Below are 17941 nucleotides of genomic sequence, written 5' to 3'. Positions count from 1 at the left end.
TTTGAAACAACTAATTGACGATCAAAGACTGAAGGAACAAACTGTATCGAGAGGATCGTGACAGAGAGACGCGATCGCCGTAGGATCTCGAGTACCTAAATTTAAGGGCTCGTGCCCGAGGAAAATCAACAAACATGGCAGTGAGGTGGGGACAATCCACGCTTTCATATGGTTGTTAGCATAGGGACGGGCAGTCTTCCGACGGTTGCGCTTTGTTTCGGGCTGTATATTAAGTATCGCCTACGCACACAGACCTGCGTGAAGCGGAATAGCTCTTAAAGCTCGCGAGTAAATATTTTTGCGCGCAGGAAAGGACTGTACGTTTGCATGGATGCAATAATCTGAGTATACGTCTTGCAGGACAGTGCGTTTGATCGTACCGCACTTCCGATAAAAATTATTTTTCAAGATGAATCACGATTTTAAAGCCTCCAGCATAAAAGCACCGAGATCATTCTCATTTATCTAACTGTGAACCAAATATAATTTAAATTCTATTTACGTATAAAACGCAAAATTACTCATTATATTCTTATTCTGCACACAAGAATGACATATGTATCGACATATGTATGACAGATCGTACTATATCTCATATCTCATGAGACGGCTGAATAAGTTCCCGGTAAATGACGAACTTGGAACAAAATAATTTTCTATATATGAGATAACCGCACAGATCTCGCATAAAAAAAGCACATTGTAACGATGTCAACGAACGTTGCTACGCATACCTAATAATGCAATTTAATATTACATCGCTATTGATTTTTTTGTAAATGGTCTTCTAACAATAAAATGCCAATAACACGTCTATACGTCGGTTCAAAAGAAAACGTCGAAAATATTTCGCGTTCAATACGAGTTTATTTATTGATTTATTCTATTTTCGGCACTAAAATAAATAATTTTACCTTTAATTTTACCTTAACAAAGGATGATTTTTTTCTATAGACGAAGAAACGAGAAAAAAATATTGTTTCGCCAATAACGGGAATCAAACGATTTTGAAGTTAATTCCGTTCACACCTGGCACATTCGTCCGTTGCGTCACGCAACGATAACGATAACGATAACGATAACGATCGTCACTAACCTGGAGAGTGGGCCGCTGGGCGAATGTGGCGCGGAGGGGCCTTGATCGTGTTGGTCCTGATGATGATGGGGGGTGCCGGCGGCATGATGCGTGTAGATCGAGTCAATGTACAGCTGATCGGACACGCGCTCGGCTTCCTGCAATCCGTGATTGGTTTGCACCGACGGTGGTTGCATAGCCGTGAGATGCGTAAAAGATTGCAATCTGCCCTGTTCAGTGGGACTATAACTCTCCTGGCCTTGGTGATGTGGCGACGAAAGACCCTGATCGTCGTGCGGACTATGACTAGAGGTCGGGGACCCGCCGACGGTCCTCACCGATGGAGAACCGCCGCCAGTGCGGATCTGATGTTGCAAATAAGGCTCCTCGGACAATACGTCCTCCAGGTGGTGCGACGTATGATGATGATGATGATGATGATGATTACTGCCACCATTGCTGGACGTAGTGCTTGACGAAGTGAGATTCGGGAAGAGTACACCTAAATAATCACCCCGTGCACCTCTCATGGCAGCTGTAATGCCGCTCACCCCTCGATCCACGTCCTCGTCAGTTTCTTGGTGATGTTGCTGCGGATCCTCTAGATGACGATGAGCAGAGGATAGAGCGGTATGTTGATGCACCTCGGATAAATGATGATGATGATGATGCTGTTGTTGATGGTGATGGTGGTCCGTCGTAGTTGGTGAGAGCGTCTCGGTACCGTAACGATGCATCGTGGAGTGAGGCATGTGACTGCTGGCGCGGCGTCCCTCCGGCGTGATGGAGACCTCCGTCGGGTGCCGGTTATCCCCTCCCTCGGGAACCGGGACCTCTCTCGCCCTAAGCTGAACATACCGTTGCGCCTGTTGGTGATGGTGTTGCGGCGGCGGTGGCGGCGGCGGCGGCTGCTGCTGCGGCTGCTGCTGCTGCTGCTGCTCCTCCTCCTCCCTCATATCACCGCCCCCAAAACTTTGAGGGTTACAAGAAAATAAAAAGACTTTTTTTTTATTAACTAACACGTGGTGGAATTCGGCGATTAATAATTTTGATCTTTCGATACATTTACAATGGTAATTTTTTTAGGTGCTCGCGCAATTAAAGAATTTGTTAATGACAATCTTTATAATACTAAAAAATTTGTCCTAAACATTTTTAATATTGCTTTAATATTATTGGAGAGAATCGTATATAATAATAAACATCATTCCAGAATAAATTTAGAAATATAAAAGAAAGGAAATTTAAAACTCTACGCAAACTGTAGTGAGACAGTTCTGTTCCGAAACGCAATTATAAAGGGATGCGAAAATTCCGCAATTAAATTACGTTGTTCTACCAGTGTTTTAAGAATATTTGCCGATACTTGATCAGGATATTTGTCCTGATTCACTGACCTCTCATGGATTATGTGTGTGGGTTGATAGTCGAGCTCATGAAGGGTATAAGTGGTGTTAGGATCTTCGTTGGCATGATCATCGGCAACAGCGGCGACGGCGGCGACCGCAATAGCGACTGCTTCGGCACCGGTTGGCTCAACCATGGCGCCATTTTCCATTTCCGGCTGTCCCGCCTCTAGCACGCCCACACCGCTGTCCTCCTCTCCAGCCTCCCCGGTCGTCACAAATGCCAGCTGTTGCTGCCGTTGCTGCTGCTCCTGCTGGCCGACTTCGTGCCCGATGACGTCCTCGCTCTTTATCGCCGTCGTCGCCACTGCTTTCCCCTCTTCCTCCTGCTTGATGATTGCCTCCCTGGTGGACTGCGACGCTGGTTCCGTAGCCCCGACATATCCGATCAAGACTGTATAATCGTCAAATCGAATCATTGGATATCTCACTTGATAGATTATGAATACATTTAAATCTAAATTAAAATGAACAATCTTAGCTATGCGCACTTATACACCGTAGCTATGTACGTACTTTTGGAGAGCGCATAAAACGGAGATGAACGACATCGAAGCTATCAACAATTAATCTAGTATACTATTTTTTATCTTAAGTTTATATTATAAAAACTAATGAAAAATTAATAATTTTTCAAATTATGTTATTCTAATTTACAACACAAAATTATATGAAAGTAAATTACGTGGTTAAACTATCAAGAGTACAGAATATTAATATTTTACATTTAATTGCTGTAAATTCTTGCAGGACATTTCTGTTAAAAGATATAATATTACGTCGTGAAGATGATATCTCATTGATACTTTGTTTTATCTTTTTAAGTATAAATTCGTTATTTTTTAAACAGCGAAAATAAGTATGATCGGTGGTAACAAGTTGCATAACCATGTCACAAGGTTCCGAAACGTAGACTGGGTATTATAAAACTGTTAGGGGGGAATGGATTTCGATGGAAATTATTCCTTTTTCCCTGTAGAAAACACGATAGAAAGCTAGAAAATAACTGATTCGGGTACACGTTTTCGTAGCATACTTCTTCGCATGTGTAAAAGGCAATGTCGTAAAAAACGACAAACGGTATATGTTTAAAGAAAACGTGTTCATTAGCACCCAACATTTCGATATCCGCTCCAAAAGAAATGTTTTTCTATTCTCTTTTGTTTTTCTTCGGCGCATAATAATTATGGTCTCATATGTAATTTATTACCATGGTTCTTTTCCTAAAAGAAATAATAACATTAAATGTTGCAAAATTGAGGAAAACAATTTACTTCGATATTTTTCCTGAAAAAAAAAATCTATTCTTATTTATTAAATTAGTCGAAAACTCTTGAATTGAAATTATAATCTCGAGCTAATACTGCGTGTTTATAAAATATCAAATATAAATTTATGCAACATGTATATGTATATATAAAACAAAAAGTTTTTGGTTTAACTGACCAACTGAAATGGATGAATTGTTTCGGTTACATGCCCGTTTTACTTTACAATCGAGTAACCGCGATCGCATAACCGCGCAATAAAAACCGCAAGAATGTTGAAATCGATCGAGATTCGACAGAGGCATAGGACACGCTGCGTGATGACATCAAGAAACTGTTGCTAGCCGGTGCGTTACAAAAATAACCACGTGCTCTTATCTACGCGTCGTTAGTGGTGGCACACGCACTCACGCACTCACGCACTCACGTACAGATGGACACTGCATGCATATACAAAGAAACGAGAAGGAGAGAGTAATAGAAGGGGAAAGAGAAACGAAGCTAATAAGAGTAAAGAAACGAAGAGAATGATTTCGACGAGCTGTTCTCTCTCTCTTGGGACGATAAAAATATTGTTTTTAATTATCGAGGGGTTCACGCGTATCATGTTAGGACTAACGAGCACATATGTAGTAATCCTAGCCTTCTCAATTTTATTTATTTATTTAAATCTCTTAATATGTCGATTCTCGAAAATTCTATATTTCAAATAATTGAAACGAAATGCGGCATACCGAACGTACACTTTCGCGCTCTTAACAGACCATTGTCTGACCTCGAACGATGTAATATGGGTCGATCGTGACGATTTGATGTGTAACTCGATTGTCCATGCGGCCGCTGAGTAATCGGCCGCATGAACGTGCGGCACATGAGGGAAAACCTCAGGAATGTCACGTGCGCCCCGTAAAACCGATCTGATCCTAGCTCGTGACTTTGCTCATCCGACAAAGTTCAGATATCATCGTGCATCTGACTATGACTAATATTTATTTCTATATTGAGAAAGAGAGAGAGAGAGAGAGAGAGAGAGAGCATTCGTTTAAAATTGTCCAAGCTAAATTGTTGTGTGAATCATCAAGTATTCGGCGCAATGTGAAAATTCCCACAACTTTACTTTATTTGAGGTTTATTATTTTTTCGTCCAAAAAGTAATAGAAATTAAAAACTGCAATTAAATTGCGGCTTCGAAAGTTATCGTAATCATCTACCACCTTTTTACTCGCTCTTTTTGATATGCTTTTAATATTATGTGCAAAACAATTTTTAGTACACATTACTTAATTTACATATTAATATATATATATATTATATATATATATATATACTCACATGAAAATTGTACTTTATCTTTATATGAATCTGAATGATAAAGTATCTTTCGCTCGAAGAATGCACAAGATTCAATAGCGATTTCATTCAAGCTACCGCTACTTATTGTTAATATCACCCCTGAAAGCGGTATATCGACCGTTTAACATTCAACTGACCTTATTGACATTACCTAATCGAATTGGAAAGGTCAGGCTCATTGGATTATCTGTCGCTGCCGCTCGGCGAATTCTATTAAAAAACATATTTTTGCACAAAAGGTCCAAGTACAGTTCGCTTTGACCAACCTCTGAAATAATGTAAATAAAATGTACGTTTGTACGGGGTAGTCTGACGCGTTACCGATAATACTGCCCGTCAAAGATTACTCTTTCGACATCAAAAAATAACGTGCGATTATGCGAATTGTAGGTACTTAATTCTTTTTTAATTCTTTAATAAATTTTTTTAAATTAAAATTTGAAAATTAAATTTTAAATTTGGCTTTTATAAACATTAAAGATCAACGGAAAGGAATTAGCCGCTCCCATCGTATTATCTATAACGAAGAGATGCAGAGCTGCGACCCCGATCAATCATTCAATGAAGAAAATATATACGCGACGGACATGTGCGGTTGCAGTGAAGAGGACCTTCTTCATTGTTGCAATAGTAAAACAAATGGTCGATGTGGACGACAAAAAAATGCGCGTAATCAACTTTAATTTTATAATGATTGATATTATATTAACGCTTTAAGTATCATGTCGCCCATATCTGGGTAACGCGTAAATTTCCGCAAAAGATGTCATCCATTTGTGAGTGACGGTTTTATTTACCCGATGATTAAGGGTATTTTTATTAAATATTTAAGACATAAAGAAATAATATAAATTTTATTGAGATATATTAAGAAAGGCAATAAAATATTAGATTTATTAAGTTCAATCAGTCGAAATCAGCTTGGCACTCAAAGTCTTAATCGAATATCGTTTCCTTATTATGTGTGTATCAAACCAATATCCCTTACCTATATATAAAGTTTCATAATTGATATATTTCATCATTTTTTGTGCGTATGTCTTTCTATAAGTTTTTTAATTTCTAAATATCATAAAAAGAGACATTCCCTATATTGATATTTCATAAGATTTGCTTATCTTTAATATTAATTATTGCTCTATCATATATACTTATATCACGTTGTTTGTTTTTAATAAACCTGTATTTCTTCAGACTGTTAATTGCAGTGATATGCAAGGTGCGCGTAATATAATGATTGAAATTATTTCAGCACGAGAGTTAAGCGTTTATTATCCCTGGAGATATACGCGAGAATTGATGGTACCACTTTCCTGAACGGTAGCCGAGAGTGAGTTTCAGAGTCACTGGACGAGCGGAAGAGGTTTTGTACATCGAGGTCAGAGGTTGCTCTTATCTTCCAGACCCCCACAAAAACAGTCTCTGTTATCCGCAATATACGAACGAACATGGTGCGTATATATATCGATGCGTTTTACGACGAGATTTTCAGAGATTGAATAGCCCCTTTATCTCTATCTTTCGAGCCCTCATCTTTTTTTCTTTTTACTCTCCTCCTCCTTCTATCTTTGTCTGACGAAATATTTAACCGCAATATAGTTTATAATACGTACAATAAATTTAAATAAAAAAGTTATTTAGATAAGATAAAAATTGTAATAATAGAAATATATAGCGTAGGTATTCACGTTTTATCTTAAAATCGAAGGAGAAAAAGAAGAAGAGGAAGAAAACAAGAAGACTCGAGAGAAATAAGAATAAAGAAACTGTTCTTACATATTTCATAATTTTGTTAATTTCTTTCCTTATCTATATTAGAATTTAACAAGACAAAATAAAGACATTGGAAAAGAACAGGGGGTGCATTGTGGGTAGATGAGGTGAGGTGAGGTGAGGTGAGGTGAGATCTAGTTGTTGGATAGGTACAACGTTGCGCCGTTGAGGTATGGGTGCGTTATGCCTATTTCCGATAAGAAAAAGGCCAGGTGTACATCGTCCACGAGGGTGACATATTCTCGGCATGTCATTTGTAAATTTGTAATTTATAATCTGTGAATCAACATTCATATGCGCGCGCAAAAAAAATGATTCACACGGTGATTGAGTCGCCTGATGCGTTTATTCCAAACTGGCACGTATAAAAAATGATAAAGAGAAACGTATGTATCATCGCACGGCGATCAACATATTATCAACGATTAATACGTATTAAAAATTAACAATTTTTCATAAAATTAAAAATTAAAAATATATTTAAGTCTCCGCTAAGTATCCTGTATAATATATTACTTTTGATAGCGAGATTATTACGTTAATTTTATTTAACAAAATAATTTTTTTTATCTCTTTTGATGACTTTATTCGCAATGAATCAAAGACAAATCGTCATATTCGAAACTGCTTACGCTGCTATATTCGCCATCGGAGTCGAGCGTCGTCACAGTGTCTGCCGCTGAAGCTGCACCGACGACTGTGACTGCTGTTGCAGATTAGGCTACTATGCGATTCTTAAAAGGCGATAGAAAGCCCGCAATCGCGGTGTGTACTCCACTCGCCGTACGCACGCTTATGATAACTGCCGGCAGTAGAAATAGAAGATAATGCAATCGCTGTATAATCATACGTAACTCATTCATCCCGCGCGGCTCAAGATAGAGCTAATCTGCTTTACGTTACGTTTTCTCGTATCCTTGACAATTTTGTGTTAATTTTTTCTCATAGAGTATATCTACTTCAAGTACATTTAAACGATTTGAAGATAAAAAAATGATAAATCTAATTTATTAAATTTTTTACAGTTAACGAATTGTAAAACTTGTTATATATCAAGCATTAACTAAATTTGAGTCCAGGACCCAAAATCTATAATAAGATCGTTTATTGGTCCCCTCTAAACCCTTCCTTTTATCTGAAACATTTTTCGAATAGCCAATACTTTCTGAAATATAATTGGCGGGGACAATTTGTACACGAAATAACTTATTACCCTGTATAATATTATGCAAATAAAAATTGTAATTAGAAAAAATGCGTAAGAAGAAGCGCAATAAATTGAACCAAAATTTCTTATTTTATCTATTTAAAAAAAAAACATGGCGCGTAATTTAATTTTTATATAAAACAGAAAATGCATATGTTAATTCCGTAACTTTAATGAAGAGGAATCGATGTTTATATATACATGTCATATAAATACGGTGATTGGCCAATTCAAAACCACAAATAGATCGTGATAAATCATTCATGTTTTGTGATCACAACGACACCTCGGTATCTTAACGCGGAGCTATACAAAACTACTACCTCAACCCGATAAAACGTGATAAGGCTGATAAGGTGATACGAGACGGCACGCGACCACGATATATGTTTCTCACACTTGCACGTGCAGACAGTGCGAAAGAAAAGAAGAAACGATCTAAGGCCGCATTTTAGCATTACCGCATCGATTATCATTATCATTATATTTATATTCCTCTCGTACGTAAAAATGTGATAATATATTCTCTATCATAACAAATACATATAAAAGAAAGCAAAATTATCAAATAAACTATATGATTTTACAATGAGAGCCTAGATTAAATTATTATTATCATTATTATTTATAATAAAATTTAAGAATACAAAATTTTTTTAAATAAATTAATATCTATTAATATTATATTATGTATTATTCTCTCCATAACAAGAAAGAATTTATTCAAAACTTTTCTAATGATTATTTCCCACTTTCGCACATCTATATATCCTTTTCTCCCACATAGCTTAGAAATGTGCATTCGATATTAATTATCATCAGATAATTAAATTAGAATTATCTATTGCATAAAAGAACATTCTCTCAGATTAACGTTCGTCTCGACGTTTGATTTCCACAATATTTTCGTGACATTTCGCGACATGACATACAAATGAAAAGAAAATAGGACTAACCCAATTAGCAACTGCCAGACGAACAATGAGCTGTGGCTTTATCACGCAGTTTCTGCGCACAAACAAAGAAGACGATCGTCGATGACGAAGAAAATAAGACGAGAAAGACATCGCGCCAATGGAAATTTCGCTGCAGTTTCGAAGACTGCATTGTACGACAAAAAGGAAGACATGAAATGAGTGCATTCTATTCTCAATCATACTAACTCAGAGGCCTTTGAACTTTCTCTCTTTCTTTTCTTCTTTGATTAATCGTTGTGGATTTAAGGAAAACTGAATAAAATGTAAACAAAAAATCAAATTGCTTCTTTTTTTAATGTTCTCCTTTTAATTTTAAAAATTTATCTATGTATAGAAACTAATTCCTTAATTTCATCAATAATTTAATTTTAATATAATATTATCAAAGCGCTTAAGAGATAAAAGAGAAAACAATCATTAAAAAAAAATAAACTTGTGGAAATAAACTCTGGAAATAATCGCATAAACGTTTCTAAAAAAAATAAATACGCAGATTGTCAAACTGCCATGCATATTAATTATACTTTACGCATAGAATCGAATTTCGACGAATTCGACATCAAATTTGTTAATAATCCGAAATATGTTGTTAAAACGCGAGACGCATAATCTCGCTAATAAACTTGCTGAATACACGCGTGTCAGCTATTAACTATCTGACGCAGGAAGCATCAAGTTCGCGCTAATGAGCTTGAACACACCTGCGACTGAAAGGCAGTATGAGTATGCGGTTATCCTGAATAAAACGATTGCCTAATTAAATTTTCTACGGAACACCACTCGTGATAAGCATAGATTGATCGATCAGTTTATATACCGCAAGAATAAGTTTTTGATAAATCATTAGTTCGGTTAGAATATGTATCAACAAAAACGTGCAAAGATGCATTTTTTATATTATATCATCTACAGTTTCAAAGTAAGTTTTTAAAAAATATTTATATTATGAAATTATAGTCACTAACTTCCTGTTAATATTATTTTAAAATTTTATTAACACGCTAATTTTATGATTATTTGCTACTAAAACTTGGCATTAAAACCTCATGTTAAATACGATTTACATTTCACATTTATATATTTTAGTTTATCAACTTGTTAATTTATTATAAAATTGTATTAATAAATTTCATATTTTTAATTAAAGCTGAATCGTGAATTATTAATAATCTACTTATCTCGACTCAGATTAGGAAGCTTAATCAGAAGCGAAAAAGACTAGATGATCAAAATTTCAACTTTTTTTCAAAGCGCTAAATCACGCATCATTTTGAAGTTAATGGGTAATAAAACGAAGAACCCCAAAAAGCTATACAGATCGGCTGGGAAGCATCAGCGAACTGCGACAGACTCGACATGTTCATCTCGTTTTCTTTTCCCCGAAATCCATTTGTACTTTTTCTGATGTCAAAAGGATTAACCGTTCTCATGAGAAAGTTGGTTGACGTAGCTTAATCCTACACGCACTTTGAAAGAAACACTAAATACAAAAGATGCACTTTTCTAGAACTGATTTCATAGGAAATACGCAGGGAGAGATATTTACTGCAAATTTATAAATGTATTCAATAGTGTACTTAATTTTATACGGTTTAAATTCCAACTACAATCGAGAGAAGAAAGTTTCAATATTTTTAAAGATGTCTTTTAAAAATTAAACATGCAGTTCTTGATTCATCACATACATAATATTGAAATATTCCATAACAGTCGTACAATATTTTAATGAAGTCAGATTTCATGAAAATAATCCTTTTATTTCTCACACAGCTCTCAATTGATTTCTGATCAAAGTTATAAAACTATCTGTATATCTCATGAGAATATGAAACTTCATTCTGATTATCTTATCTGATACGTGTTTTGACACGAGATTCATATAATATATCTATCATCAGGCTTTGGTATATATGGAATATCGACAGATATTCGTTCGCCAAGTCAAAATTAACAATTTACTGATAAATCGTTTCGTTTCAGTTTGAGAAAAGCTTCTTGCGCGCAAGATGAGGAAAGAGAAAGACACATATATCATATATGTAACAGTTGCGAGAGCGGGAGCGAGAGCGGGTCGTGAAAGGGTCACTAACCGCTATTTATCTCGAAGACTCTACTCTCTTTTATCTTTGCCTTTATTATAAACAACCTCGAGTCTGTTGATTTATAGACTACTTCTCGCTCTATTTAGTCTAAGTACCAATAACGAATGACTGGAATTTATATTTGCGAGTTCCCGCATTGCTACAAAGAAGCTGTTTGGTTTCTTGAAGCAGACATTTATAATTATTATAATTCTCATCATGAATATATTGTATTTCTAAGAAAGAGATTTCATCGCGCCAATCTTACCCAAAAAATTATATATAGATAGATAGCTATCTTATTTCTCTTGATAAGAAATTAATTCTTTGAATACTATGGGTATAGGTACGTACATGCGCTGAGCGCTCAGTTAAAAGTTAAAACGTTATCTACACCATGGCTTACACACATTCATGTACGCATTCAGCGTATATTTTTTTCAAATTTTTTATTTCATCTATAAAATAATTAATACTAATAAATAAATAATATCATGAGCTTAAAATAAATAAAAGTATTTTGGTAAAAGCGAAGTTTCAACGTCGCGCTATTCCGCGCCGTACTTAAAAGATTAAGTATGTAACTGTTACGTAATTTATTTCTTAAAGTAATGTCTCATCTCAAGATACCCCAAAATGAATTATTTTGTGCGTTTTAATGTGGCCATAGTTCGGGAACACAAACCACGAACCAGACACGGCCCTAAAGACGGCTCGTGAGTCCTCTTTGTATGTACAATCCGGTGCAGGACATTTCGACGAAGGAAGGTAAGCAAATATTGAGAGCGGCGCGGCGTGCGGAAAAGACGCAGAGCGGTTAAAGTTATTAGCGACGTCTTAAAGAAAGAAACAATGTCGGACCAGGTGAGAAAGAAGGTGCCATAAACCAAACCGGAAGCGGGGTGTCAGTCGAGACGCGCCAGGATATTTGCCATTTCCTCATGGGCTGGTAGACATTTTTCCCTTAATTGTCCTCGCGCGCCGTCGTGCTCGCGCTATTTACTTTCTTTCGTCTTGTAAATAAAGACAAGAATGTTATGAAAAAAAATCCGTAATTCAGCATTTTCGTTTAATAATTCGTAAGAAAACAATGATTATATGCGGTACGGATATAAAATTATTCAATATAAAAAATATTGATATATAGGAATGTTGATTCAAATAATTAAGTTGCTCTCGCATAAGTTGCCCTGAACTTTAGCGTAACTCTAAATTTTCAAAAATTTTTCATAGTAGTAAAAGAGAGAGAGTCTTCCTCTTTATAATCTCTTTCTATAATCATAAATTTTTACATCTGTAACAGTGCGCAACAGTCTTATAAACATAAAACTTTGTATTCGGGCCTTTTATGTGGACATCCGCTGCGGCATTTCATTGCAGTCGGAGATTTGTCGACAGGTTTCCTTCTGTCTCCCTCTCGCGATGCTGATGAGTTTCAGCCGTTATGAGCCGCGAAACAACGAAACACAGACAGCGTGGCGTAACGCGAGAAGGGCACGAATCGCGCACAACGGGGTGTTTAAGTATCCATCGTTCCTTTACACCGGCATCTTTTGGCCCCTTATTTTTTTCTCTGTAAGATTGCCGCTCACAATTTAAGCGCCACTTCATAAACGACCCTTCAAAAGATTATCAACAAACTATCTTCCGCAGTGTCTAGATATTATACACTTCGCGCATATCCGACGCTCATGCACCAAGAAATTCGCTGATGTAAATTTATCAAGTTTTTAACGTACGTGCGTACAAAGCGTTTTATTTAACTTTTGCAAAAGTTGTCTCTAACGATAACGGGGTGCATGTATTTCAAAATTAATTGTTCGCGGCTTATTGCCACTTGCGGTTTCGTCACGTTAAGTTATAATTGTAATTGAAAAAAGCGTTCTAATTGTCACGAAATTACTAAAAATAAATGGAATTGCCGATTGCCGTTATCGGTTCTTCAGACACTTCGATAAAGCCTCTTGAGAAGAACATTCTTGTGAGTGTTTTTGAATTGATGAACAACATGAAAGAAGCTTCGAGTCTTAACGTATCCTTTCCACAAGACGCAATATTTCCATGACGTCTGTATAAGAATCTGACGCATTTCAAAGTACTCAAGCTTGGTCGCTAATGGCTTATCTACCATGTTCGATGAGAGCGACGAAAACTTAACAGCTTGCTTGGGAGTTTATTACATTTCTAATGGCCTATCAACCAATTCTGCGTTATCGCGACTTTCAGAAACACGCGATTAATATCTCGAGTACTTGCCGCTTCTAGGTTTCTATATAGACTGTGAAACAGAGATAAACATATTTACGCTGGATACGCCGCGCCGCGCCGAAGTTACTAATTTCCCCTCCTAGATCTTGATAGAGGTGACACGAAGAATCGTTGAACCCGATCTCACGAATTCTCTGCGAGCATAGGAATTATGGAGTTCGAGAAAGGTCGATCGTGTCGATATTTTATAAGTCGTGCGTAACTCCATTTACGAAATGGTCGCGCTACGAGTGTAAGAAGGAACAGAAGGGATGAAGGGCGAGACGATGATCAGAAAGGATCGGTTTCGGAGTCAAAAGAAAGCAGTAAATCAGTCATCAGAAGGTCGTAGGTCGTGAGCGGTGCCCTAGTATATTCACATCCACCACGTAATAGGGTATTAGACCGAGGGGACTTTCGAAATCCCGAAATCCGAAGATCGCAACTGAGAATGAGAGACCCTTATTAGGCTCGGCCTGATATTATTTTACGCCACTTAGGCGCTCCGCGACCGTTCCCGGATATCAACGAGATTGTCAAGGGAATATTTCTACCACTGATGCTTTCTACCAAAAAAATGAATTGCTTCAAAGATAATCACATTTGATATTGTAGTATCTATATATATAATATATATTAGAGAGAGAGAGAGAGAGAGAGAGAGAGTTTCTCTTTAATAATAAAATATAATTTTTTATCTTAATTTTATCTAATATATTAAAATTGTATCTCACGCGGAAAAATCTTTTGTGTAAAATAAACTTTAAATATTTGCTTGTGGATATTTAACGCTAAGTGCATTAATAATGCATTTATGTCTCACTAGAGAAAACAAAAACTAGATTTCTAAACTAGTTGAAAACTCAAATATTTTTTAACTTGACAGTCCATTATATTATCATTCCTATGCTTTTTAGACACGGTAATACCTATGACAAATCGAAAACGAACCCTGTCTAAATATATGTATATTGAAAATTCCGGAGAAACCAGAACATTTTGAGACCGCTTTTAGAAAAACTTTTCTATTCTTCTATATTATCTGATATTTGTGTTCATAGCAAAAAGGATTAATACCTCTTCTAAAGATATAACTTTCAGGGTTTCACAGAGGGTGCTTTCTTTTCTTCGAACGTATACTCCATCTCGCTACAAGTGACAAGTGCGTAAAGACTCATGTATAAATTATACATAATTAACCAACTATTCTCACAAAAAGACAATACCAATTATTAAATCAGCTCTATTACATTACTTTAAAACTCTTGTGTACATTTTATTTCATTCAAAATGTACTGAAAATATTGAGTCGTATGCGAGTCGTAGGGCGAAAGAGAACGAATAGAGAATGGAATATAGAAGGGGACAACAAATCGGTACAGGGAGCAAAGGAGAGCAAAAGAAGCAGACGCGTAAAGAGGAAATATTTGCGTTGCAGGCAGTCGGGCAGGTTTACGGTACTTGCTGGCTTGCCAGCAGCTCTGACGTCACATCCTGCGTGGGCGGACATCCGGTTTTGCTGCCGGACTCCTGCCCCAGAGCGATAACAAAATCTACTTAAAAAAAGGAGAGTGAGAAAAATAAAAGAGAGAAAGGAAAAAGAATACTCATGTTGCCACGATCTGTCCTATCCTTCGATGATACTAGCATGAAGTTGCTACTAATTATTATATTCATTTAAAATTTGCAACATGTGAGTAGGAATATCTAGTTTGTTTTAATTTTAAATAGTCATAATTGAAAGTAATGTTTTAGTGTGACAAAAGTGTTACAAAAGTAATATGCATCAATCGATCTATACTTGCTTCCAAAATATTAAAAATGTTTAAATGATATTTAAGTTCAAAAGTTAACATTAAAGAATTCTTTTTATATATTTTTAATATACAAAATTTTTTTTATATTTCTTTATTATCTTTTTTAACGATTAGATATCATATTATAACTCGTCAATCTAAGATTCTCGTATATAAACTTTCCTTCGCTAGAGTTTATTAAATGTAACACGGTTTAATACCTATATATATTATTTAGCAATAAAGACTTCTTCGTGGGAAGTTCGCGAAGACACTCCCACGATCGTAACCGGAATTCATGGCGCATTTATTTATCAAACACGTCCGTATTGAGCACGTTACGCATTTCTAGTCAAACGGGTCTGACCGCCTTGCTGGGCCGTACCGGGCATTATTACTTAGTCACCGCTTTTCGCGCGGAAACGACGAAAACATAACAATTAGGGTCCGTGTTATCACTAGGATAACGTCCTCGTTGCTCTGGACGTGCCTTCCGCGTCGAAACGCTCGATAATCCAAATGTTTTGTGGCTATAGACACTTATAGCTGCAAATCCACCCGTATGGTTCAACTCGTTTTTTGTTACTAAAAAATCAAAGTGGCAATGGTTTCTCAGTTTTCAAGTTCAATAATTTATAATAAAAGGTATCATGTCGTAGATATCAAGTAGTCGATGTGTTTATCAGTAAATTTGTTGTTAAAATTAATTTCGCAAATTGAATAAAGCTAAAAATATGTGTTATATATATCTTATACATACCAATTATATATATACGCGAGCTTTTAAATTTAAAAAATCTTTCTTATTAAAAGAATTTTAAAAAGCGACTAGACCTGCATCTGTATTGTATTCCTATACATATATATACGTCATATATATATTTTGGCACAGGTTGAAAATCTTTCTTAAAAAAATATCGTGAGAATTAGCTAGAAGGAATGCGAGTGAAGGGACCAGACAGAATTTTACGGGAAACCCCGATTTTTTCTACACAGTCGACCGTTCCGTTTGGCGCACATAAGTTTACGGTGCCTAAACTGACGTGGCGACGCGACGACTAGCCGGCCGCCTCTCTCTCAAGAAAGGACGATGACAAATATTTGTCCCGTTATTATTTAACGGCAGTGCTTTTTGTTGCGTAGGATTAAGATTTTATGAGACCTCTCCATAAAAAGAGGAACGTACGGACCATTGGTCGTAAAAGAATGAAAACATCACCGAGACTTAAAGAATCTGCATTGTTAACAACTTCGCGTTACAGCTGCAAATGCGCAATTTTTACTTCTCTCGATTTAATTATATTTTAATAAAGAATACCAAAGGGATTTTTAATAAAGATAACACTAACGTAATATTATGATATATCTAATAATTTTCTAAACATGATATGAATCAATGAATCATATATATTTCAGTATTAGCTTCACTATTAACTGCATATCTGAAATGCTCTCGAATCACGCTTTGTTGTATATCACGTATATGTGTAGTCTCTATATTGTATAATACATATAGAAAATTAGTCATTATATTTTAAACATGTATGGTTTATCATATATTGCACTGAAAGAAAGATAAAAATATAATATTTCAAATTAATTTTTTCTGAAAAAATAATATCGGGACTTTGCCTGAAAAACTGCAAATGTCACGTGGCGTTGTTCATGTCGTGAGTCACAGATGGCATTAGCTCGCAGAACAGCGATGCATTGTGCATATATGACGTGCATGACGACGTCGTATTCGCGCGACATATATGCGCGAGTGCGATGCCGCACGAGACCGCACCGAGAAGCGCATTGCGTAAATGCAGTTACATGCAGCGGCGAGTGCGGAGTGACCAACGGTAGTTAATCTCCTCCGAAATATTCGGTTGCGAGAAATTTTTCAGAGAAATCGAGTTGTTGAAATTTTTCAGTTTACTGTATTACAACTTGCCGGCAAAACTTACGATAAAATTAAAAAAAAAACTACAAAATTTTATATAATTTTATTATTAATAAGATGGAAAATGACATATATAGCATTCATTATAGTGCATTAATTAAATTACATTTGTTCCATTGCGCATCATATTCAATACGTTATATATTATGTCTGTTTATTGACATCAGCATCAATTCAGCGATTGTTCAGCGAAATATTTGCATCGTTCATGAATTGATAATTGATATGAAAGTTGGATATATTATCGCTGCTAATGCAACAACTATGAAATACGTTGAAAATAAAATTGACGTTGATTGTGTCAAAGAATGTTCCTTGTGCTAACGCGCTTCTGGCGCAACGAATTGAAAATCGTAACGCGCATTGACGTAAAGGTATAGAACGCGAAGAGCGGGCTTATTTTCCCGTTGGAACGATCCGTATTTCTCGCATTAATTATTGCTCCAAGTCGATCGCCTTTACACCGGTATTACACGCGGAACAATCGCGAGTCACGACATTTCCTTATGGAACCCATAAAATATTGCACGGCAGTTTGTTATAATACCTCGTACGCTTTCCTACGTCCTTCTCCCTCGATTTACCGTCACCTTCGTTCCCCCCCACATCAGTGATTCTCATGCCGTCTCTTTGACACCGATTTTAATCGTGTCAAATTGGAAAAATTCAATACCTTTTTTGAAATTATATAGCATAAATTTTTCTTTGATTAATTATAGTTGATGTAAGTGTTGTATATTACATAAAAAATAACATCATTTTTTGTTGAAATATGCGCGTGATACTACTTTGTGAATCCAAAACAAGCTT

General features: G+C 36.1%; 1 protein-coding gene across 4 annotated transcripts in view; it reads right to left on the bottom strand.

Moving 5' to 3' along the window:
• The window catches only part of LOC143899228 (uncharacterized), a 56355-nt gene that overhangs the window by 23459 nt on the left and 14955 nt on the right, over nt 1-17941 (bottom strand). For all 4 annotated transcript variants that reach the window (XM_077409353.1, XM_077409354.1, XM_077409352.1 and 1 more), the window contains 2 exons: nt 2473-2875; nt 1097-2047 (listed from right to left, as the gene is read on the bottom strand). In XM_077409353.1, the coding sequence (XP_077265479.1) occupies nt 1097-2047; nt 2473-2875 (1354 nt within the window). The remainder of the gene's footprint in view (nt 1-1096; nt 2048-2472; nt 2876-17941) is intronic.

Source organism: Temnothorax americanus, unplaced genomic scaffold, assembly GCF_048541705.1.
Source record: "Temnothorax americanus isolate GAGA-0224 unplaced genomic scaffold, ASM4854170v1 Scaffold26, whole genome shotgun sequence".
In the NCBI taxonomy this organism is placed as follows: domain Eukaryota; kingdom Metazoa; phylum Arthropoda; class Insecta; order Hymenoptera; family Formicidae; genus Temnothorax; species Temnothorax americanus.
This window is presented reverse-complemented; position numbering and strand designations above follow the sequence as displayed.